The sequence below is a fragment of the Numenius arquata genome, chromosome 6 (genome assembly GCF_964106895.1).
Source record: "Numenius arquata chromosome 6, bNumArq3.hap1.1, whole genome shotgun sequence".
In the NCBI taxonomy this organism is placed as follows: domain Eukaryota; kingdom Metazoa; phylum Chordata; class Aves; order Charadriiformes; family Scolopacidae; genus Numenius; species Numenius arquata.
Genome location: NC_133581.1, coordinates 12083178 through 12108787, shown reverse-complemented (window position 1 = coordinate 12108787; position 25610 = coordinate 12083178). Strand labels below are relative to the sequence as shown.

General features: G+C 44.0%; 1 protein-coding gene across 2 annotated transcripts in view; it reads right to left on the bottom strand.

Annotated features, from left to right (window-relative positions):
* ITPK1 (inositol-tetrakisphosphate 1-kinase) overlaps positions 1 to 9384 on the bottom strand; it is a 150080-nt gene extending 140696 nt beyond the window's left edge. Inside the window, exons 1-2 of one of the 2 annotated variants that reach the window (XM_074148670.1) lie at positions 9115 to 9384; positions 8614 to 8818 (exon numbers count right to left, since the gene is read on the bottom strand). In XM_074148670.1, the coding sequence (XP_074004771.1) occupies positions 8614 to 8708 (95 nt within the window). In that variant the 5' untranslated portion in view covers positions 8709 to 8818; positions 9115 to 9384. Of the gene's footprint in view, positions 1 to 8613; positions 8819 to 9098 lie in introns of both variants that reach the window. The other variant, XM_074148671.1, reaches the window with a different exon arrangement.
* Between the last annotated feature and the right edge of the window lie 16226 nt (positions 9385 to 25610).

Here is a 25610-nt window from a genome sequence, read left to right as displayed (position 1 = left end):
CTTAATGTTCACACAGAACTGTTTCTCGGGGACCTTCTGTGCTTTTACAGATCATGCCAAACCAGGGACAGTGGTGACCTGAGGAGAGGTCAACATCTCCACCTTGAAATGGGACCACAGGCCCACGTCATTCCCAGCATGTTTGTCCAAACCAGTGTTCGAAGTCTCAAGCAATGAATCCCACTGTCTACCCTGACAATCACAGTATCTTTCCCACTTACCTATCATCTTCTTGGCACAACTGAAGCCCACTACTTTTTATTCTGCCTACAATGGAACTGGAGAATACACTGGGGTTTTTTGCGGGGGTTGTTGTTTTGGTTTTTTATTTTTTCCCCCCTACAACAGCTTTTTACAGTGTCTGAAGATTCACCTCCAGCCTCCATTTCTTAATGCTGAGTAATGCAGTACAACACACAGTATTTTCAAGACCTCCGATCCTTCTCACTGCTCCTTTTGGGTGCTTTCCAGCTGATCTGCCTTTTCCTTGAAATGCTGTGCCCCAAACCAAAGGCAGTAGGTGAGGCTGCTGCGGCAGCAGCCTTATCAGTGCTGTGCAGAACGGAGGCACTACTTCATGGGCCTTGCAGGATCTGTTCCAACTTGTGTACCCCAAGATGACATTTGCTTTTTTTTTTTTTTCCCAGCAACACCGTCAATTTGTATTCAGCCTGCAATCTGCAAAAGAGTGCAGATCTTTCTCTGAAGAGCTGCCACCTCACCAAGCTTATTGTTGTTCCTTGCTGCATATCAGTTCCAACAGTTTGTGGTAAAAGGATGTGCCATAAGGAGGACGCGAACTTCCTGCAGCTGAGGTAAATGATTGCTAGATCATGAACCAGAGTTGCTATGAAAGGGTGATTGTTACAGCCACTTCTGTTGCAGAGTGGCTGTGCTCCACGTTCCCATGAAATGGCTCTGCAAGCATAACGCAGTAAGCTTTTTGCAAGAAGGATGCCTACCGATAAGTGCTCTCGGAGATTAAGAAAATGCACATATATCCAGTTCCTCTGGGATGTAAAGTCTTCCCTGCAGACTACTGGAAGAAGGACCAGGAACCCAGAAATACTGTGGACTTTTTCTCCAAGAAACACATGGGGTCTTTTTGCTACTGCCTTCAACACTTTTTTAGGCTAGTTGTAAGTCTTTGTTAGAGCTGATGTCAAAGAAACTTACCCACCCATCCGGCCCCCGGTAAATTCTCATGATATAGTATTTCAGACTAATACAAGCAACAATGGGAGCTATTGATCAACACACATACATTTTATTTTTAGGGCTTTTAAGGCTCTAAAAGCTAACTGGCACAAGCCAGCCATTTAACAAAAGTAGTATTTAGAGTTTTTTGTGGGGAATTGGGGTTAAAGAAAATCCCCTGAGTTCCTCCTGGAAAAAATATGCAATATACTTCATGGCCTGCTATATAAAGAAACAGATTAAATTAATACCCTCAAACCAGCATTATTCTCAAATCTATCTTAAAACTCATGTTTAGGTTCTTGTGCATGGGCCATGGCACACAAGAGACCACAAATAAAGCTTAGAAGAGAAAAACAGAGATCTACAGCACTGACAACAGTGTTTACCATTTTATAGCAGATTTACTGAACAGTGTAGCTTCTCGCATGTACTAAAAGAAAGCTTAACTATCTATCACAGAAATGAAATGGGCAGAAGTTGAAGAATCAATTTAGCTAAAAAAATAAAAAAAAAAACCAAGACTGAGTCACACAAATTTAAATTGGGCATGTTAATATTTCGGTAGGAAAAAATCATTGGTTGCTATGTTTAGGAGATCGATCTGGTATCAGCATCAAAATAGCTTCATTATAACTCAATCAAAAAAAAAAAAAAAAAGAAAAAAGAAAAACAACGCACAAAACCAAACCAACCCACCACAGTGGCCTGTCATACTCAAATAGTGTTCAGCACAGGTGACATATGCTCTAACAGGAGCTATATTCCCAAAGAAAAATACATCCCCTTTCATAAAACTTAAAACCTGCTGACCTGATGCAGGCAGCAATTCAAGAACACGGTCTCAAGTTTCAGAAGAGCCTTCAGCAGCGAGTAGCACCTGGGAATCCAAACCAGACCAAGAAGACTTAGCTTCCTGTGTGTCAATGAATGCCATCAGTTTGTCATGGATGATCTCCCAAGGAGGGAAGATGACAATTTGGCTTGCTCAATAAAAATCATGACTGGGCTTTACTAGAAGGTATTCTCAATTACCTCACTTCCATTTAATTCTTTTGTGGGCAGAATTTTATTTTCTCAGAATTTCTATAATTTCCTGAGAACTTTTTTCCTCCCAGATGCTTACCCTGCTTTTATGAGAAACACACAGCACAATAAAATCTGACCGCAAATAATCCGGACATCAAGATGCACAAGCACAGTTCTGCCTGTCAAACTGCAGGATTTATCATGACACGGATTACATCTTCAGGCAACTCTTCAACTCCTTTGCTATTCATTTTCTACACACCATAAAGAGGAAATTCTGACTCATCATGTATATAGCTACACAGAAAAGCTACCACATTACCATGCAAACTTACAAGTCACACATGTGAATGCTTTTGCCCAAAATAACTGAGAAGTAGCTTAGTAATGGGGTGACTTTAAATTACCTCCTCTTGGATGAAGCATATTTCACTTCACCTCATATCACTGTAAATTATTCACGTTGCCATAACTGTACTGCCTCGCATCTCCGTGGCTCCCAGAAGAGACTACATTAACAAATGTCATGCAGAACAATGACCAAGACAATGCAGGCTTCTGTAGAGCAAACAGCCAATTGTAAATGGCTGCACCTCGTTACTCTGAACTGGTGCCAAACACACACAACTCATCTTCTGAACAGATACATGCATTCTTTTGTACCACCACCACTCCTCATATGACAAGAACAGGATATTGTTATTCGCAACATCCAGAGAGACCTGGCAGTACCTCTGTGCATATTTTATAAAAAGATAATATGGGTATCCAAGAGTCCTTACCACTGTCTGCAACTCACACCACAGCTCTGTCATCTCTGTAATGGAATGGGGCATCTTCATTTCCCTAACCTTGTATTAGTGCCTGTGCACCTTGGGATGGTTGGGTGACAACCATCCCAAGGTCAATGTGATGAGCAGGGTGGACCTGCTGGAGCCGAGCTCTGAGGAGAAGGATCTGGGAGTCCTGGTGGACGGCAGAATGACAATGAGCAAGCAGCGTGCTCTTGTGGCCAGGAAGGCCAACGGAATCCTGGGCTGCATAGGGAAGAGTGTGGCTAGTAGGTCGAGGGAAGTCATTCTCCCCCTCTACTCTGCACTGGTGAGGCCACAACTGGAGTACTGCATCCAGTTCTGGGCTCCCCAATTCAAGAGGGATAGGGAACTACTGGAAAGAGTCCAGCGAAGGGCAACAAAGATGATTAAGGGATTGGAGCATCTCCCTTATGAAGAAAGGCTGAGAGACCTGGGACTCTTTCGCCTGGAGAAGAGAAGGCTGAGGGGAGACCTTATCAATGCTTATAAGTATCTCAAGGGTGGGTTGAAGGAGGAGGGAGCCAGACTCTTTTCAGTGGTTCCCAGTGACAGGACGAGGGGCAACAGGCACAAGTTGGAACATAGGAGGTTCCACTCGAATATGAGAAAGAATTTCTTCACGGTGAGGGTGACAGAGCCCTGGAACAGGCTGCCCAGGGAGGTTGTGGAGTCCCCTTCTTTGGAGATTTTCAAGACCCGCCTGGATGCAGTCCTGAGTAGCATTCTCTAAGCAATCCTGCTTCAGCAGGGGAGTTGGACTAGATGATCTATACGGTCCCTTCCAACTCTAAAAAAAATTCAGTGAAAATTCAGTGAAATTCAGTGACTGGATTGAGTCTCTGCCAACTCCATAACCACTAAACCCAGCTTAAGACAGAGGATGAGATCAAGCAGCTAGAGGAAGGAGGAACTGTTCCTTTCAGTGGTGGCAGGGACACATGACAATGTCAGAACTACACACATCACAGGATCCTAAATTCTCAGTTAGGAGTCCCTAGAAACCTTGTCTTACTTTTTACCGGGTGTGATGGGTTTGGCTGAAATAGAGTTAATTTTCTTCATAGTAGGTAGCATGGGGCTATGTACTGGATTTGTGCTGGAAATAGTGTTGATAACACAGGGATGTTTTTGTTACTGCTGAGCAGTGCTTACACAGTGTCAAGGCCTTTTCTGCCCCTCACACCACCCTCCCTGCCAGCGAATGGGACGGGGATGCACAAGAAGTTGGGAGGGGACACAGCTAGGACAGCAGACCCCAACTGACCAAAGGGATATTCCATACCACACAACGTCATACCAGCACATAAAGCTGGGGGAAGAAGAGGGAAGGGGGGGGTAACGCTCAGAGTTATGGCATTTGTCTTCCTGAGTAACCGTTACACATGACGGAGCCCTGCTTTCCTGGAGATGGCAAACACCTGCCCGCCCATAGGAAGTCTTTATCTCAACCCACACATTTGGACACTTTTAACCTTCCAATTCCCTCTCCCATTCCACTGGGGGAGAGCGAGCAAGCAGCTGTGTGGTGCTCAGTTGACAGCTGGGATTAAAACATAGAGTATCTATAGCCTGCTCTCATATTTTCCCAATAGCCAGCTACCTAAAGCTCTGAGACTGTGCCATCACCTTGGTGGAGCTGAACATAAAAACTCACAGGAAAGACGCACAAACCAGACGCTGCAGTCCCGTCAGAGGCCCCAGTCAGGGAACTGCAGCTGCGGCATATATGCCAGCATGCAGACAATACAGAGTTCAACACAAAGCATGGTGACATAGCAGCTTCCCTCAAAAGCATAGGACAGCTTGGCAGTAGTAGCTTCCTAAATTGCCTCCCGACTAATAAACTCACTGAGGAGATAAAGAAACCTGTACCAAATGCCCTGTTCCACACAGAAGTGCTCAATCTCACACCACAACTCAAACGGGGATGCCCTCTTATCGGCCAGGCTGAGACAGAGACTCTCTACTCCCCACTGAAAGTGTTCCGATGCACAGAAAGGAACATAAAAGTCTTACTCCACGAACAGCTTAGGTAGAAAGGAGTTGTTGGGTAGAACTGAAAACCACTATGGGAAACAGAGACCAGAACCGAGGATATAGCCTGCTCCCAACGGAATGCCCCTGCCACGGTGCTACAGACACGGCACAGAGGATGACCATCCTGGCCCTGGGGAGGGAGCTCACATTCCTCTCTACAGAGTGGCTGGTTCAGCCAGAGGATCCAAGCAAGCCTGGCCCATCTTCAGGTTCAGCCTCCCTTGGGAGACACCAGCTGCTGGCTTGAAATAGGGCTTCCCACTTGCCAGGCAAGTCCTCTGTCCTCCAGGTGGACAGCTCTCAAGGTGCTACCCAAGGACCGCTGATCCTCCACAACAGGCCTGTGAAACCACACTGACTTTTTTGCTCACCACACCACTCAGAAGTCTGAAAGAGATGTAGAAGCTTTAAGGGCTGCAGTGGGCTGTAACCCAACAATCTGGGAACCGCTGGTCTGGGCTATAAATGTGGAGGTAGGTATCACCACAGGCACTGCGTTTTATCTCCTTGGGCTACACCTGGAAAGCACAGCCAAGGCTGTTATGCTCTACAAAGAATACAGCTCAGGTAGGACTTATCTAGTATACTGAGGTGAGGACCAAAAGTGCAGGTGAGCTCAAAGGCCTTTGATACAAGTAAGATCACCCTGTGGATACAAAGCTTAGGCAAAAGCCCCAAAACACCGTGTTGAGGCAGGACAGCTGCCCTGCCAGTCACAGGTTACCAGAACTTTATATAATTAAGTGAAAACTTATAGAAAAGAAGGTGGGTGCCTGTAAGTTGTCCAGTAACAAACCTGGAAGAATTCAAATGCCAAAATTTAACAGGGAAACCTATTGAAACCCAGCAGCCTAAGCTGAGCTTTAAAGATGGATGCAAACATGAGGAAAGTATTTAAGGGAGGTGCCCAGTCTTTGTGGAGCAGAGACCTGAAGGCAGGCCTGCCTATACCCCAAAGCAGCACCTTAACTGCTGGTCCACTCACACTCGCTCACATCTCATTTCAGCTCGGACAATATAAGAACATTTCAGTTTAGGAGCGCTGCTGGAGACAAAACCTGGAACCACTCTTGAGAAAGCAGTTCAGCAATTAGACTCTCTCAGGGTGGTTCAAACAGATTCCGAAGCGTCTGTCCATGATCCCTTTAGGACACCGGTGTTTTGCACTAGAAGTGGCTGCACTGGCAGGTATTTCTCATCCTAACAATATCCCTGATTTAAACCCAGCATGCTTCAGGAGTTCATTAGGAGGCTTCTCTTACTTTCCTGCATTATATAACTGCTTCATTGAAAACCCGTACAAACAAAACTGAACTTTGTAGTCATCCAGAAAGTATATCCCTAGGCAACAGGCAAATAAATTCCAAGTAACAGTCACCATAAAGTACATAGAGTAGACAGACAGACACATAGTCCACTCTAACGCATGAATCACTGTACAGGAATGAGTATGCTTGCCTTATTTCCTACCATACGCAGTGTTTCTGTTAAGATGTACGTTAAGCTTGGCACGGCTTTTTATACAGCAACAAAAGCTTAAAAACACACAAGTAATCTAGTAGACACTACGTATAAAATACTTGAAATCTTCGCCTAAATGAATTCAGCCTCCCACCGGTGTCAGTGAAAGTTACCGGGAAGGAAAACAGAGCATCCAAGATATCAGCACAGCTTGCTCCAGTGACTGGACTGATCTTCCAACCAAACACTTAACTCCATTTCTACAGAAAGGCTAATATTAAATGCTTTTAAAAATATCAAAGCATGACTGAAGAGACATATCTATCCGATGTCTGCAAATGCTACTCAAAGTGAGCTTAGCCTGTACTGAACGAGATAGCCTAATTTTCATCAAGAAATTAGTAAAGTGTAGCAAGACAGACACTTTGGGGTCAATTTTCACAGAACTGTGAGGACCTAAAACTATTAATAAATTTGTACCGTAGACAAAGAAATTGTAGATCCGTGTTAAGCAACACAAACATAAGGAAATTCTGAAGTAGAGAAAAATTAAGCAAAGATCCTAGTCAAAAAGAGAAACAAGGAGGGCAGAAAGTCAGTTTTGGAGATTCCTAAACATAAGAATGTACAGCACATAATACCAAGAATGAAAGACAAATTACTACAAAAAGCTTTCTGGGTATTTTCTAAGATTCCCCTTAGTCTCTGGGCACAAAAACCAGCCTATACAAAGCCTCTCCTCCCTTAAAGTGAAACTTTTCTTTTGCTTATTAGCATAAGAAGTATATTCAGGAGCGTCACAAAAAACAACCAAAAATCTCTTAGGCAAGGTCAGAGCTTAGCATTATTTATCCTTAAGTATTTTGTTTGGAAAATCACATGAAATTTAACAAGACATTAAAACAGAACCTGTGGCCTTTTCTATACTTTAAAAAACTCTGGTAAGTTTTGCTGAAGTTTGACAGAGAAGATACAGAATGCCAAGAACACAAGCTGATGTAAAAGCTTCTGTTACGTTCTCGAAATAGTTTTCTGTTTCTTCTGCCTCCTTCATCTTTACAGAAAGAAGCAAGTGCTGCCAACAGAAATCTTACAGGGACTGGTGTTTTTAGCATGACATGCTTTGATACAGTGTATTTTATGAGACTTCAAATATACTCTGCAAAGTTTGAACAGACTTCACAAAAAACAGAACACTGGTTACTTAGAATATTTTCAATTATCAAAATTAGTTTCATGTCCTTGTTATAAACTTACTATTAGAATGAAATAAATAAGAAAAAGTTGTCATTCAATATCAGAAGCTATAATGCATGCATCACAAGACCTTGGACTCGCATGGAGTTTACAATTAAATAATAAAATTGTGTAATATACTGAATATATTATCCTCTAAGCTATTTAGATAAAGCCTAATTACAGTTTATCAAACTAACCTTTACCTCTACGAGCGAGGAAAATACATGAAGTCATATTACCTTCAGACATCCCATTCATGTCTCAGGTGAATACAAGCTCACTCAGGGGTTCCTATATCTTAATTTTATGTGTTTTCCCACAACATGAAGGAAAGTTATTCCCAATCATTTCACTCTTCCTAATAATAACTCGGCTCCAGCTCCAAATCTTAGCAAGGTCCGTAGGGAGCCCAAATGAGATTATTTCATGGGGAATACTAGAGACCGCTCGGGAAGTGGCGGACAGAAATTTACTCGGGCAATAAACCTGGGCAAATTTCTGTGCCAGGCCGTTACACACAGACTGAGGCTGGGCACCGGCCCAGACCGAGCTTCCCGGGAGCGTGCGGCAGCCGCCCAGGTGAGCGGGAGGCAGGAGACCTCAGCCCCGTGGGCACCGGCCAGCCCTGCCTCCCCCGGTCCCGGCGGGCAGAGCCGGCTGTGGGCAACCACGCACCGAGCACAAAACGCTCGAGGGCCGGCGCAGGCCACGGCCGAGCCCGGAGCGGCCCGGTCCCGGTCCCGGCCCCATCCTCATCCCGGGGCCGCCGCCCGCCCCAACTGCCTCGGCGACCGCCCCGGCGCTCCCCGCGGCGCGGCGAGGGCCGCCTCCTTACCGGCACAGCTCGGCGAAGGCCTGGAAATTCAGCTTCCTGATCTTCTTCTCGCTCAGCCAGTAGCCCACCCGCTTCCCCTTCAGGAAGGTCTGCATGGTGCCGGCCCGGAGAGGCGGCGGCCGCCCCGCGAGGATGGGGGATCAGCCCGGGGCGGCGGGGGGCAGCCCGGCTACCGCTCGCTCTCGGCGCCTGCGAAGCAACGGCTCTAAGGAAAGAAGAGAAAGGAAAAATCTGTCGGTTCCCGGCGGAGGACGCCGGCGCTACCCCCCACCCGCCCTGCGCCGCTGAACCGAGCCAGGCGCAGCCTCCGCCGCGGCGTGTAGCCCCCGGCAGGCCTTGCCCCGCACCGGCAGGCAGCTCACCGACGCGGGCGGGGAAGGTGCCTCTGCCGGCGGAGAAGCCGCTACCCCCGCCAGCACGCTCTCCCGCCCGCTGCCAGCCCCGCAGGCACGCCGCTGCTGCCCGCCGCCCCTCTCCCGGCCCACCTCCGCCCGCACGGACCCCGCCGCCGGCTCGTCTCCGTGCCCGCCCGCTGCTGCTGCTGCTGCGCGGCCGCGGTGCTGCTGCAGCCGCTCAGCTCCCCATTTGCCCGCTATTCGCAGCCGCCTCCACTTCCTCCTCCTCCGGCTCGTCTCCTCCTCTCCCCGTTCCCAGCCCACAGCACAGGGGCGGGCGACCGACGCCAGGACACACCCGCCGCGCCGCGGCCCCGCTCGCACCGAGGGGCCTCGCCCGCCCCGTGCCGCGGGCACGGCGCCCGCCCGCTGCACCGCCGCCAGCAGGGGGCGCCCGGCGCCGCCGCCTTAAAGAGACAGTGCCCTTTTTTCGGGCTGTGCCGGTCGGCGGAGGGCTGTGCCAGCCCGGCCCCTGCCCCGCCGGGGGCACCGGGATCGGTCCGGGGCGGATCTCGGCTCTGAGTTGCACCCCCCCGGCCCGGTTCGCTGTGCTGCCGGGACGGGGCGGACCCCGTCGGGGCATCGGGGCCGGAGGCATCCAGTGCGCTCTGGGAGTGGGGCCCGTCGATGAGCCATGAAATTGTGGTTTCCAAAGGAAGAACAGATTATACAGCTACTTGTATTTCCTATTAGAGCTACTAAACGTGGTTATTCGGTACAAAGGTGTACATCTTTCACAGAAAAAAGATTCCAGTACATATGCAAAAAAACACGTACCATCCTTCTTCCAGCATTTGGCAAGTATCTGTAAGGATTTAACAGAAGTTTCAGTAACAGCTATTTCTTATTTAATGTTTTTTTGCAGGAGGCAGGGAAGGCAGGCAATCGCCAGCACGAGCTGGCATCCTGATTTTGGGGCTGTGCATTCCTAAATACTAAGGCAGCTGTTCTGTGCTTAGTTTCGGCGGAAGAACGTTTCAGTCTGAGTTACTGTGGTATCTCACAGCACAATTTTCCCATCTTTGTTTCTCCTTTTCAGGTGAAATGAGTATCATCCAGCCTGAAGGTTTTTCTCTGTTTCTTTGGGAATGGAAAGCACGGCTTTCACAGTAATTATGCCTTTCACAGAGTGGCTGGCGGTACCTGCAATCCTGAACTGCGATGCCGAGGATGCTCCCACACCGATGCTTTCTGTGAGCCCAGTACAGCCGAAACTGCTCCGCCGGTTCTGCTGACTCACAGGGCCACAACAAACGCGGGCTGGTAACTTCAGCGGAGTATCAGAAAAGTGGAAGAAGCATCCATTCAAAGGAAAGAAGGGGGAAAGCCTTAAGAAATACCAGAGGGGTCATTGACCTAGGGAGCAGGTAGAGATCGTTTTACATTCCTGTTTTACATTACTCACAGGAACAGTGAAGTCACCCTAAACCAAGAGCAGAGTAGAAAGGAGGTGGGGAGTGGAATCCCCTGCAAATGGCTCATACCAATGTTTTTTTGGAAAATGTATATCATAGAACAGTTTGGATTGGAAAGGATCTTAAAGGTCATCTAGTTCCACCCCCCCTACCATGGGCAGGGACACCTCCCACCAGACCAGGTTGCTCAAAGCCCCATCCAACCTGGCCTTGAACACTTCCAGGGATGGCGCATCCACAGCTTCTCTGGGCAACCCGGTCCAGTGTCTCACCACCCTCACAGTAAAGAATTTCTTCCTAATATCTAATCTAAATCTACCCTCTTTCAGTGTAAAACCATGACCCCCTATCCTACGGCTCTTCTCCCTGATAAAGAGTCCCTCCCCATCTCTTCTGTAGGTACTGGAAGGGGCTATGTGGTCCCTCCGGAGCCTTATTATACAGAATATAATAGTACTTTTTCTCTATTTGTGGTGGCTTTGAGGAATAAGTCTGTTTATTTTTCTCCTTCATCTTACTTTTTTTGCCACTGGTATATTATAACCTTTATTTTTCAAAGCACTTTTAATCTTAACGGTATTCACACATTTTTGCACAGTTCATTAATTATTGTAATTAGAATTAGTAAATGTTTTTTGATAGCATGATTCCTGCTGCAGAATGTTTCACTGATATTTAAGCATTTTGAAAAGTGGTAACTTCAGGAAAATTTTTAACTTAAAAAGGTCCAATACAAGACTTTATCAAACACTATCAAAATTAAGTAAGAATCCTGAAACAAATTGATTTGGATTTCCTGTTTTGAAGTGTTTCGTTTTGCTAATATCAGTGCTTTATTTCAGCTATCATTTCACTGGGCTTATTTTAGACTTTATTAAAATTTGCATCAGTATGTTAAGCTCAACATTCATATTTGTATCAGAAGAGAATATGAATGTATGAAACATGACATTATTGAAGCCATCTTCCTAAATGATTTCTTTCTGGATGTTTTTTCTTTAAGAAATGTCACTGTTTCAGACCAATCTAAAACACGGTCTGCAGAGACAGAAAGATTTATGAACTTCTTTCCACATACGGGAGAGCAGGTTTTCAGAGGTGTTGAACATTCTTGGCTCCCGTAGAAATTAAGCACATGAGCTACAAAGGAGGAACGTGTTTTGCTCCAATATAGGCAAACTTGAGTGGCGCATATCAGAAACGGGATTCAACCTTAGGAAAGAGAAAGCTGGTAAATGCCTTCATTTTAAACTACCTTTTTGAACAGTCTTAGCCCTTGAACAATTTCAGATGTGGGAAATACATTCCATCTTGTGTGCCACTGTACTGCACTGTGCTGCACAATGTTGCTAAATAAATTACAATCCTCTGTTTACATTGCAGAGCCAGTTCAGGCAATGCCAAACCTGTGACCACACGAAGCCCCGGGGTAATGTTTACCCAATTCCTGATCAGGATCAAGTTGACTACTCCTGTGACTTTCTGTGGCCCAGTGCTGCAAGCTGCAACTCATGTGCTGCTTCATGCTAATTAAAGGGGTGAGGGTTGATTAAGATCTTGAGCCCTCTGGCAATCAGAACTATCTTCCTCTTCATCTTAGCTTCAGCTACAGGTCAAAGCAGGTTTCCCTTGTTTAGCTGGAACCTCTCACACCTTGTCTTCTAACCCTTTCAACAACTACAGGGGCTCAGACGAAGGCTGGACACTTGTGATGTGGCACAAGTTAGTGAAATTCCATGGAAGTTCATTTTGGAATAAGATGAGGCATCTCTGTTCACTTCATTAGTTATTGAAGTATATTTTCTCAATGAGTGATTTTATCAGCACCTGGCAAAAGTCATGATAGGATCTTTTGCAAGGAGTGGAAAGAAGAGGATTAAGTGATTTTCGGTGCCTGTAGTTTAAGCTTTTTATAATTTGTTTTTATTTTTTATTATTACAGGACAGATTTTACTCCACCACAGATGGGCAGGAGGAAGGGCCGAGCCTTCCGTATCAGGACAGATCTCCTCTTTCTCCAGTCAGTCAAAGCACCAAATCAGATCATGTGCTAACATGGCACTGCTGGAATGAGGCTGTAGGTGGGAGGGAGCACAAAAAAAACCTACACCGCAGCTTCTTCTTGGCTTTGAGAGACTCGGAGTCCTGGTGCTGCACAGCTTGTGTTGCCATCACCAGTGAGGCTGCTGAAGAGAAAGGCATGAGAAGCATGATGGGCTACCATTTACCTGAGATCTCTATTTACAACTGATTCATTACTGCAAGATTTATAAAAAGTCCAGATATGACTTCTTTTCACAGTGGTTCACTACAGGATATGTGTGAGGTAGGCTGAGCTTCTCCAGTTTGTGGTTGTTTTTTGCCTAAAACACTTTACAGTCTCAGCTATGATCTGGAAACTTTTCCAAATGTAGTCTGGACCAGCAGCTTTTAAATGACAAACCAGTGAAAGTTTGTAGTTGGGAATGAAAGCTCATTTCTGATTTATGTGTTCAAAATCACAAAGGCTAACTCTGGGCAAGGGACACGCTTCAGCCAGCTGCTGCGGCGTCCCTGTAGTGGCTCACGGGAGGAGGCCCATCTAGTGGCTGCTTCAGCCCAACTCAGTTTTCCGGAATGAGCCGTTGCCCTTAGAGACTGCACTGGAGGATTGGCCTCACTTGCTGGAAATCAAACTGTCATTTTACAGTCAACTAAATGAGGCATTGCTGTTTAGAAAAGCAGTCCCTCCAAAAACTGCCACTTGTTCTCACCTTCTGCCGTGCCCTCCTTTACAACAACCCAACTGCTCATATGGCTGTGTGTGAACAGGATCAAGGAGCTAGGAACCGAGCTGGACTAAAACTCAGAAAGTTGACAACAGTGTTTTAGTCTTAATCCAAACCAGTTCCCCAGTCTGGATCGCCATCCTTCTTCCTACCTGTTTATAGTGACACAAGGCAGAAGGCAGTGAAGAGGCTGGAAGGAGGAGGCTGGGTAGAGAAAGCACCAAGCTGCCATTTTACAGCAGCACCATTTTACAGCAGCAGCAGCGGATGGTGAAAGCATGATGTTCACCCATGTAACTACTCCCTTCCTCACGTAACAACCTATGCAGTTTATACTGCAGTACTTTGATTTTATGAAGACAAGAAGGATTAGCGAAGACTGGCTGAGACTCATCAGTATTTCTGAGATCTTGCAGAGAGCAGAAAAAGGAATTCAGCCATAAGGGCTCAAAAACCTTCCAAAAGAGGGTAACAATGATGCCTGGCAGATGACCAGATCTGTGTGGGCCAATGCAGTGCCCTTCGGGGATTCCTGTGCTAATGCTCCCCAGCCCTGGTGGAGCACTGCTTAGATTGCTGCCTGTTATACTGGTAGCACAGCAAGCTCTCATGTTCCAGTTGTAAAAACAGGATAACTATGCGGTTTTTTGAAACTGCAAGGAAACCACCATTATGAAAAGGTATGTCTTACTGTATGTACAGCTCAAAAGTTTGGCTATCCTGAGCTCTGATGAATGTACATGCTGCAGAAAAGTAAAAAAGGGTCTGGCTGCCAAGTTTGCTTGGTTGGCTTGTAGCACTTGGGTGCAGACTCTGTATGAGCGCATAAGCCAAGGAAAGCATATCATCAGTGAACAAAGAATTAAAACCACAAAAAACATGCAGCCAAGATGCAAAAGATGGAGAAGTCCTGTGCCAGTATAATTATCTCAGTAGGAGCAGATTTTTTAAACTGAATTACATCTATTAGTCAAATCCCAAGTGTGGACACAGACTGTGCTGCTATACATTGCTGTAGCTCTCTTGCCTTCTATTATGGGAATAAGCTACATGGAAATAATGCTCATGCAAATTCTTTCATTACAGACACGTGGAGAGATTTACTTACCTGATTGCTCCAGCATAGTTAAAATAATTCAAACTATGTGTGCAAGTCCTACAAGACTGTTTTCTGAAGACTTTGGGTGACCTGACAGTGCATTAGGTTTGCATTGAGACTTGGATAAAGATTAGGCTGAACTGAGGTTTGCTCTACCTACAGTTTCATTCTAACAGAGTTACTCAGGTTATAGGTGTGGGTTTTTTTAATTGGGTAGTTTTAAGTACCCATGAGGATTCTGGGAGCTTGCTCCCAGCAACATGAGCCATCTTTCCACAAAATAAAAATAAAATAAAAAAAAATCTATTATATATATTTCGTATTGGTAGAATTTATTATTTTTTAAAAGAAAATAACTAGTTTTAAAATTATGAATGTAAGTAAGACTGATATGGACGTATAACTCTTACGTATAAAGTGACATGGACATACGTGATTCCCCACTATTATCCCATATTTTGCTGGCTTACATCTGTCTTTGCCTCTTGTGTTAAGAACACATTGTTCCAGATGACCTAAAGCACATGTCCTCATTCCAGTGGTCCTCCACTTCCATGAGTTGTTTGTGGCTACAGCTGAACCTTTTGAACTGCTAAATCTGAGAACACAGGAAAGATAAAAGTCCAGCGTGGCCCACAGTGCCACACCATCACTTGCACTTTCTTCTCATGTTTATGCCTCCAAAGATTAAGGACCCTTTTCCTGTTTTGTTTAAATGCTTCCTTAGAGTTCACTAAAAGTTCACAGGCCACAAGTCTCAGAAAACCATTGTGCTTTCTGATTCTGCGTGGTCACATCAGGAGACACTGGCTTTCTTGCTGTCTGGCAAGGGCAGCAATTTTCATCTCTTCAGAAGCTACCACAATATGTAGACTTACAAGTGCAAAAAGAATACATGCCGAAAAGCATTTCCAAAGCCCATTTCAGCACAATTCCAAAGCCAACTAACTGTAGCATATTAAAGAAAAAAACCAAAACTAATCCATGTGATAGAATCTCCAACATATAAGCATGTTATAGAAGGACAGACCTTGGTTTTGCCTGTGATGCACTCCCAGGGTGAACTCATGCTTCATCAGCAGGGTTTAGAAATGTTTTTTGAAACAACCCAGATCCTAAACAAAATGAACTTTCCCTGGAAAGCCAAGAGTTCTGTAGGACATGCCACAGCTATACTGAAATTAACTAAAGACGCTACCAGGAGATAATCTAGGGAGACAGCTGGGAAAGCCCTGCTATGAGTTAGGTGCTGTTTCTTTTGTGCTTGCAATTTTTTCATACTTAAGAATCAGTGCTGCACTGACTTGACTCCTACTTACCACTGTACTGGAGGGAGGAATAGTACCTGTCTTGCTCTCCCAGTCATCCTCATCCTTGGCTTTTTCCCACTCAGAGTGCATTTCAAAATATTACCCAATCTCACTACTCAATGCCAAAAGAGGCTTTTTTTTCTTCTTGCTAAAATACCAATCTCATATCCAAAGAGTAAATTATGCACATACATCTCCTCCACATTACCAACATTCTCTGTCCTGTAACATTCTGTTTCTACCTCCTACTTCATGCAGCTCTTCTGAAGGAAGAGGAAGGTCACGTGGAGAAGAATTGGAAATTCAGAAGACAAGCAAGTTACAGAAAATAGAAGGTAATCAGCTGTACCATTAAAAAGGAAAATAAAACCCCAAACCCAACAAAACAAGCTGGAAAAATCAGCTGGAAATAACCATCAGTTATAACCAATCACAATCTGGTTATACCTAAGAGCTTTTACTAGATGCTCTGGCTTGTTAAGTGAGATATATAGCTCATTTAAGATCACAAACTTTCAGACATTTCAAATTGCCTATATCCTGGAAGACACTTGCAGTTGCATGGATGATAAATTCTGTTCATACTTTTTTGTTGTACTACTGTGCTATTAAAATTATTATCATCTCACATACTCAGTACTTGTCAGTCTGTAAATAAAACCTAGGCAACGAGAACATCAGAATGTGGGACATGTTATAATGCCGTAGCGTCATTATGGAGCTGCCTGGACAGGTGGTGCTTCCCAATCACTTTTCTGACAGCTCAAGGGATGCTTCCGCAGACAGGACCACTGCAAATATTCATAGTGGCTCTGTGCTTTTCTGAACAGGCCAGTTCTGTGCCTCATGTTAATAAGAGCAGCCTTTTGAGTTGAACATGTAATTCCTATGCTGCCCGTTGGGATTTTCCCTTCTCTCAAAAGCTTCCTGGGGGAAATAAGGGCTGTTAGTGGCTGAACCGATGAGGCCTGCTTGCCTTATGCCTCAGTTTTCTAGTGTGACCTCTGAAGAAAGATTTTGCATGGATGGAAAGTTTGTAATAACCCATGCCTATGAAGATTCCCATTGTTTGGTCAGGGGTGAGCTCACATTGCACCTTTTCCCTCCATCGGGACACAATTTCTATTACCTGACTGCCAACTGTCCCAACACACACAGGATTTCAATGTCTTAAAGAGGTCTATCCTTCTATGCAATTTTTTTGAAATTGTGCAACAAATCCATGTACATACACACTCCCTCTTTTATGTACTTATTTATTTGGGAAAACAATCTAAACAAATCAGATGGGGTGGCAGGTTAGAAGAATGCCTTTCTTTAACCCTCAGCACTTTGTGTAGTGGTTATTTCTGCACCGTGTACACCAAGCCTATGAAGTGGGATTCTTGCTAAACATGGAGGCCTGACAGGAGAAAACAGAGAGGTACAGAATCACCCTAAAACAGAGGAAAGCACTCATGCCACCAGTTAGACGGAGGAGGCCTCAGGACGGGCCAAGGAGCTGTCATAAACGTGTTTCAACCGCAAGGCAAAGAAGAGGCCTTGTGGCAAAGGGTACCAGAGATGATGCTGAGGCACACAAGCTCTCCAAAGAATACAGCTGGTTTGTGTTCACATTCAATGTTCTAGCTAAAGCCTGCCTTGTACATCTCCTGTGGTACTGTCACATCAATAATGGCTTTGTATTGCTTGAAAGTTGCATTCTTAAAAAGAAATTCAGTTGGGCACAATCTGCCTAGTAGCATAATATTCCTAATAATAGAAATTAATAAATGCACATGCCTTTTATGTCATGGGGCTTATTTAAATTACCATTGTTCGCTGGGTAACATAGCTTCCTGCCCACAATCCTGCTCTGCAACCATGGATCCCCAATGAACAAGAAATTTTAGAACAGTCAGGCATCTTGTCTGTCAAAAGTCAAAATAACTTGAAGGCCTTTCCTGGAATCATTTTACAGGTACTTGGACTAAAGAGTTTTCTCTAGAAAGTGGTTTCATAAGCCAGAGAAGTAGAAGTTAGCCCAGTTGTCTTGAGGGTAAAATTGATAGTGGTTTCAGGTGAAAGTTTAGCTACTCTGCAATAAAGCAAGAAGCTGCCAGAGGGATTGACCACAATTTGTAGGACCTCTTCTGAAGATAATAAAGCCTAGATTGGGGTGGGGGACAATGAGATTTAATAAGCATGTGGGCCTTATTAGTACCTCCTACCTATATTTGATTGGTTAGTAATTTACATATGATTACACCATCTAGTTATAGCTACCAGGCATGCTCAAAGGAAGGGTCTTCACCTGGGCAAGGGTCTTCTTGACCTATGGGCATGATTTTTAGTATTATAAAGGTAGTTCAGCTTAGGACACTACGAATTTTCACTTTCCTGCCAAGTTGGCTAAACTTCTCAAAACAGGTAGATTAGTACCATCCTCAAGGTCCTCATGCTTAACGTGCCTCCTCAAGAATGATACAATACTTCCTCCCTCGATTAGGAGTTCATTAACTCATGCTTGATAAATTAAAGGATAGAATCCTCATTATTCCTGAGAATACACATAAAGCCTTCTAACACCAGTTACTAATATTTCAAGTCTATGCTTCAGAGGTACTAATATTTATGATGTGGAAATTATGATGTGGAAAAATATATTTTATATATATAATAATTGAATGTGGGAAAAGGCCTAATTTGAACTGTGTTCTTTCAGTGTTTGTTTAGTAAAAGAAAGTTATGCTTCAGGAAAGTCTAAATATAGATATTCCCTGCTGCACACAGTTCACAGTCTAAGCAAGATAGGCACAGCCTGGGAACAGGGAATCTCAGAGAGCCGATACCTAAATCTCTTTAAAGTCATTCTACGGCATTACTGACTTGCTTCACAAAGGCACCACAGAAGGAAAGATAATTTGTGGGAATTTAAAAAAGAAAAAAAAAAGCAAGAGTGTCATTGCAACCTCCTCTCATGAGGACAGAGCTGTCACTCCCTCAGATGGTCAGATGTTTCTCTTGGAATACGTATATGGAGGGAAGAAAGAGGGACAGGGCATATCTCAAATGAGTGACCTTCAGAGAGGATTTTTTATTCTTTTTACTATTTTTTTTCTGCTGGTGGTTGATAAGTACCTCTTTTAGGCCAGCTAACTGAAGCCAGCACTGTTGGCCTGCAGACATGCAGGTTGTGAATCTGTTTTTCTTTCTAACATGGGTGACTTTTCAGTTAACTTGTGTACAGGAACAAACGTGTTGGCAGCAGCAAACTCAGCATGGAAATACAATGACTGTTCCTTTCTGGCAATATGAACAGCCTTTAGCTGGAATCATGGAAAAGTGTATTTCTCAAAAGTTTAATGGCAGCTTTGGAACTGATTTTTTGTTCTACATTATTTGTGGAAATTTAGTTAAAATCAATAAAATGTAATGACTAATGCTTTTGCTGAAATGCAGTTTGTAACTGAAAACTGCTCTGACCAAAATTCTTCAGGATAGCTCTCTTTCCTTCCAGATCAGTACGATGCTGGGTCGTATTGCTGGAGCCATAAGATCAATACCTGCATTGCTTCTGCATAAATTGTATTTGTCCTATGTTTAAGTAAATGCCACGGAGAGAAATATTCAGTCACCAAACATCTGTGCTGGTATGCTTTTAGTACGTTTTGCCAGTTCTTGCTAAACTTTGAAGCCGCTTTGTAATTGGCTGAAAAGAGAAGGTAAAAGCAAAGATTTTATCTCCTTCCTGTCAGAATTATTTTGACCACAGACAATGTAAACACGAAGCTTATATTCAGTGGTAACTAATGAACAAGGAGCATCACTGTAATGAAGTCTAAAAGTTCAGTCTAAAATGCCAAGGCCCTTCCTCATAGACAACTCAGTTCTATAGAGGCACTCTGACAAAGGGCAATTGTGTATAATTCTACCTTTGGCAGATGTTTACTGGGGATGCTTGGGAGAATGAGATAGCTATTCCACTTGTAAATATCAAAAAGTTTGTCGGAAAGATGGTAAATATTTCTAGAACTAAGAACAAAGTATGGCTGGTATTCAGAGAACCTGGATAACATGATTGCCTGAAACTTAACTCAGAAGTGGCTGCTGCTAAGAAACAAAGGCTAGAGAAGAATTTCAGGAACAGAGAATTAAAGATCCAGGTAATTTAAGATCCCAACATTTCAAATTATAAGAAGCAAATCAAAGGAGGAAAAGATCACCATGGATTACACACAGCTCACCTCTGCTTCATGTGGGCAGTGTAGCCAAAACAAGAAACATAGTATTTCCATTCAAAATGAGAAGAAATAAAATACTGAAATGCCAACATATAGAAAAGTCTTACACGGTCCCAAAATACTGAATGTGCTACCCTCTGTAAGAAAACAGATGTTTCCAACAGAGAAGTTCAAAGAAAGACAACAGTAAAGGCAAAATAACCATCCAACGAAAAACGGAATCAGAAGACTTATTTTCAGAAGAAACAAAAGTTATAAAATACAAAGTAAGGATTCATAAAACATGAAATAAACCATATGAAATTAACCATATGAAATTGACGCTGAGGGTAACTAATGCTTCTGACTCATAACGAACGATAATACAAGAAACTGATCAAAACAAGTTATTACACCAGAAGATGATACTATGAAATTAACTGCAACTGCATGTAATAAAATTGCTACAAGCTGCAAAAAGCACTAGGCATTCATTCACTCAGTGATAAAAATTCACATGAGCACTATAAATATTGTTCTGAGAAGGAAAAACTTAAAGGCATTCTCTTTTCCCAATATGCTTCCTCAGTTTTTCAGGTGTGTTACTTAAGATTCACTGAAAAACCCTTCCCTTCTGTATCTCTTTATAAACAACCGCAGTACCTCTTCCTATTACACATAGGGGAGTTTGCCCATCTGGACCTGAGGGCAGATGCCACATGAGGCCTGGGTTTCCATGTGTTTTCTTTCTCATTCAATCAAAGCAGTGGTTCTTCAGTTTGCTCTTCTGTCCCTACCTTTTGAGAACAAGAGACGGGAGCCTAACAGGCTCTGAAGAAAGTCTTCCTTTCTAACAGTTGTCCTCTTGCTCCATAAAAAAGCCAGCAAGTGGGCATTTTCAAGGAGCTCTGTGCTTCATCCCTTACTCCTCACAAGTTTAGCCCTACCCTAAAACTAGTCTAACCCTCTTGGCTTAAGGTTAGCTATGATCTTCATAGCACCAGCACTTGGGCTCATGCTCTGTTCTCTTCCTTTATGCCAATTTCCTCCTTGGAATCCCAACACATATGGACTCTGTAGGGCTCCCAGATCTCTAGCCAAGAGTTTGGCTTAGAGTTAGGATTAAGAAGGAAAAAACCCAGGAACATGATGTTCTTGGTGAATCAAAAAATCAGTGTCCTACAAAATGGAAGGCAGGTGCCTTCTTAAGAGAAATGTTTCTGCAATTAGATTCTCTTGGTTACTTGTCAATAATGAGAGCCTACCTATGACTATGCTAAATCTTTATCCACTCAAAGAACACATGGTGCGTTCTGTCCTTCAGCTTCTGCCTTCCATTAAGAAGCCCTGCTAATTTTGCTCAGGTAATTATCTCAGATCTACTACCTTAGCTTTTCTATTTTGGCCAAAATCTAAGCCTAGTGAAGACTTTCATTTAATACTAAGTTATGAAAACTTTGTTTGATGCAAAATTTACAACTAATCTTTCTGTTTTCCTATTGTCAGCCATCATTCGTCCTATGTACTTTGTCAGGACCCTGAGTGCACTATCAGGCCTCAGTGGCCCCAAAAAGCCTCACCTGCCCCAGACCCATGTGCTCTGGAGCTCCATTTAAGCTGAGACCTGGACCTTCAGTCCACATCTGAGCTATGCTGTAGGAGTACAGGTCTCCAGCTCAGCCATGAGCGTGCCTAGCCATGTTCACCTGGATCTAGACTCACAGACTGACTTCCTAGCTTGACCTCAGTCTTCTCTTATCACTATGGTCCTGCCAGGCAATCACTAGGTTTTATCACTGGAACTGACCCTAACCTGTGGGCTGCCTTCCCAGCTTGACCTTGGACTTGTCTCATTGCTTGCCTGATGATCCAGACTCTTTGGCTGAATTTGGTGTGTCCTGCTTGTTCTGCTCAGGTACTGCGGGACTGCGTTCTGGCAGTGAAACTCTGCCCTATCAGCTGTGTTCATGCTTGGCTCCTGCCCTTTATGGAGCGGCCAGCCCTCACTGAATCATAGAATCACTGCTCCTGATGCTTTTGTTTTTCCTGCAAAATAAACCCAGTATTTCTATACTTAGTTCACAATCCCAACAATAACTCAAATGTCAAAATTAAGCGCAACACTCATTTTTTATTTTTTTGCTTAGCACTATAAAACCCTGTTATTAACTCTTTAATTCTAGGCCTGAACATTAAACATTAATTCCTTTTGATTCAACCGACTTCTATCTTCTCCTCCTGTTTGCAACCTGAATATTACCCTTTTTAGTCTCACAGGTGTACATCCCCATTTCAATATGGAGAGTATGAGTTGTTTCCCCCTTATTGTTACCAGCCCTGATGACTGGAATTTAGCTTGAAACCTCTCTATAGCTGAGAACAGTTGCTTATTGTTCCACTAATTTTGATATTATTTTTCTCCCCTTAAAGGCTGCTGCTAAAAAACATCAAACAAATTCTCAGCTGAGCTATTTGCTGTGTCCCTGCCTATACTATGCCAAAGGTTAAGCGTGACACTGAATTTATGCAAACTGAGATCTGGCCCAAAGAAGTTACAAATCACTGTCTGGTGTCATGCCTTAGCTTTCAAAGGCAGCTTGCGTTTGCTATAACAACTCGACAAATTTTTTAGAACTTTCTCTTCATAACCATAATTTCAGGCCTATGGTTAACACAGAAGAGAAGACCCATAAACCAAGCAGGTTAAATCATAAACCATTCTCCCTTTCCAACTCCAATCCTTCAGAGGACAGACTTGTTAAGTAGGAATATGCTGCACATTTCACTCCTTTTTCTTCAGGATCTTAAGTGCAACTGTGGGCTTTACACTTAGCACATGTATCCACTGCCAAGCAATATATTCACATAGTCACATATTAATTCTGACTGAAACCCCTCTCTTTGACAGCTAGGTTGATATTTTAAAGGAAATAGGCTATATGTGGTAGCTATTCAATTTCCCATCTAACCCTAACCCCAGTGTAAGAAAATGCAATAAAGCTATACTTGAGTAGAAGGTTTGTTAGCTGCACAGGAGCTGTGTTCACTTCCAGATTGACTGGGACCTCAGCACCTGTAAGAAGGGAAAGAATGGCATTTAGTCGAGAGCAGTGTCCTGGGGATAATTAGCTGAATGTAGTTATTCATACCTACATCTTTACACTAATAGTTTATTTAAACTTCATGAAAGATGATTAAATCCTTATTCAACTGAAGTCAAGTGAAAAACTTCTGAACTGGGAGTCTGGGTTTCACCTGGCCTGATAAAGGCTGGCTTTGCCTTTGCACAGGTGGTGTTGAGCACCATCTAGTGTCCTCACAGTGGCCAAGGAGGTACGCTTTTTTGAGCCTTTAGATGAATGAGAAGAAGAGAAGAGAAGAGAAGAGAAGAGAAGAGAAGAGAAGAGAAGAGAAGAGAAGAGAAGAGAAGAGAAGAGAAGAGAAGAGAAGAGAAGAGAAGAGAAGAGAAGAGAAGAGAAGAGAAGAGAAGAGAAGAGAAGAGAAGAGAAGAGAAGAGAAGAGAAGAGAAGAGAAGAGAAGAGAGGAGAAGAGAAGAGAGGAGAAGAGAAGGAAACAAAAGAGCAGCATGGCCTAAGGTGAAGTTGCCCTGTGCCAGGGAACTTATCTCTGACATTTGTGGGCTCTCAACTGTTTCGTTTTTCACCAATGACATCTGCAGCACTGTGCGTTTAGTCATCAACAGTTCTGAATATAATCCAAAACACTAGGTTTTAACATTTTTCATCCTCCTAACGCAGGAGGATAAGCCATCATGATGGCTTATCGGGATGAGGTTCAATAAGGCCAAGTGCCGGGTCCTGCACTTGGGTCACAACAACCCCAGGCAGCGCTACAGGCTTGGGGCAGAGTGGCTGGAGAGCTGCCTGGCAGAAAAGGACCTGGGGGTGTTGGTCGACTGTCGGCTGAACATGAGCCAGCAGTGTGCCCAGGTGGCCAAAAAGGCCAACAGCATCCTGGCCTGTATCAAGAACAGTGTGGTGAGTAGGACCCGAGAGGTGATCGTCCCCCTGTACTCGGCACTGGTGAGACCCCACCTCGAGTACTGTGTCCAGTTTTGGGCCCCCTACCACAGGAAAGACATTGAGGTGCTGGAGCAGGTCCAGAGAAGGGCAACGAAGCTGGTGAGGGGTCTGGAGCACAAGTCTTACGAGGAGAGTCTGAGGGAGCTGGGGTTCAGTCTGGGGACGAGGAGACTGAGGGGAGACCTTATTGCTCTCTACAACTACCTGAAAGGAGGCTGTAGAGAGGCGGGGGTTGGTCTCTTCTCCCAAGTTACAGATGATAGGACAAGGAGTAATGGCCTCAAGTTACGCCAGGGGAAGTTCAGGTTAGATATTAGGAAATATTTCTTTACTGAAAGGGTTGTCAGGCATTGGAATGGGCTGCCCAGGGAGGTGGTTGAGGCACCATCCCTGGAGGTATTCAAGAGAGGAGTTGACATGGTGCTCGGGGATATGGATTAGTGTTGGGTGGTGTGGTGGTGTGTGTGTGGGTTGTGTGTGGTGTGTTGTGTGTGTGTGGTGGTGTTTTTTTTTTTTTTCTTTTTTTCTTTTTTTCTTTTTTTTTTTTTTTCATTGGTTGGACTAGATGACCTTAAAAGGTCCCTTCCAACCTAGGTGATTCTGTGATCATAAATTTAATTTTGCAGCAGCTTTATATACTGCCTCACAAGCACCTACTATATCCCGCAAGAAGAATGGCAGAAGAAAATCCTACATGTATGTGTTTACACCCAATCAAAAAATGTTACTGCTTTAGCATCTTTAATTTCTTATTTGACGTCCCTTTTTAAATTCTCTTTTATTCTTCTTTTTAACTATAGCTGGTTGGGTGTGAATTGTGGCCACCACTGCTTCTCTGTAACTTTAGAGGACAGAATTCAGTGCTGACCGCCAGGAAGTCAGTCATTCCTAACACTAACAGAGAGTCATAGTCAAGGTTTTAACAAATCAAATGGATTTGAAATCCATTTTGCTCATAGTTGATTCAATTTGTGAAGCAATTCAGAGAGGTTACAACAGCTGCCAGCAGCAGTATGAGAAAACAGTAGTTTTCTCATCACTCCAGGATATAATTTAGTTTTCATTTTACATATAATGCTGTGCAGTTACTGAATTAAGTAGCACAGGAAGTAAGCCTTAAACAGTAACTGAATTCAGACATATATTGGAACACCTTCTGCACAAGCAGACTTTCCAAACATCATCATCACGCACCCCTGTGAACTGCACCTATGTGACCAAATCAGTTTTTTTTGGTCTATTTAGATGATCTTATGGCTTCATTGAAAGCTTTTTGCCAGTACTCTATTTCCTAATTATTTCATTCAATAGAAATATGCTATTGATATATTTATGTATAAACATATACTGTTTTTTAAGTATATATATGTCCGTTGTTGGAGACTGTTACACAACATACTAGTCTCCACTGGTATTTCCCTCAACACATCGCAGCTGGCGAACGCAGCCAACTCAAATTTTTTGAATTTCTCCTCTCCTCGAGCGCCTGCGCAATTAAAACAAACGCACCCAAACGGGCAGCGCAGGAAAAGGTAAGCTCTGCGCCGGGTCGCTGGGGCACGGGCCTGCCCATCACTGCACACCAGGGGCCGGTGCTACGGCTGGGCTGTTGGACCCCGGCCTCTCCTCCACCACCACCGCGTGAAGTGGCACTGGCGCTGAGATGATGACGATGACGACAGCGGCGGCTCGGTGACGACAGCAAGCGAAGGGTGAACAAGGCAGACGAGCAGTTACGCAGGCCCTCCGCCATTTTGGGCGAGGC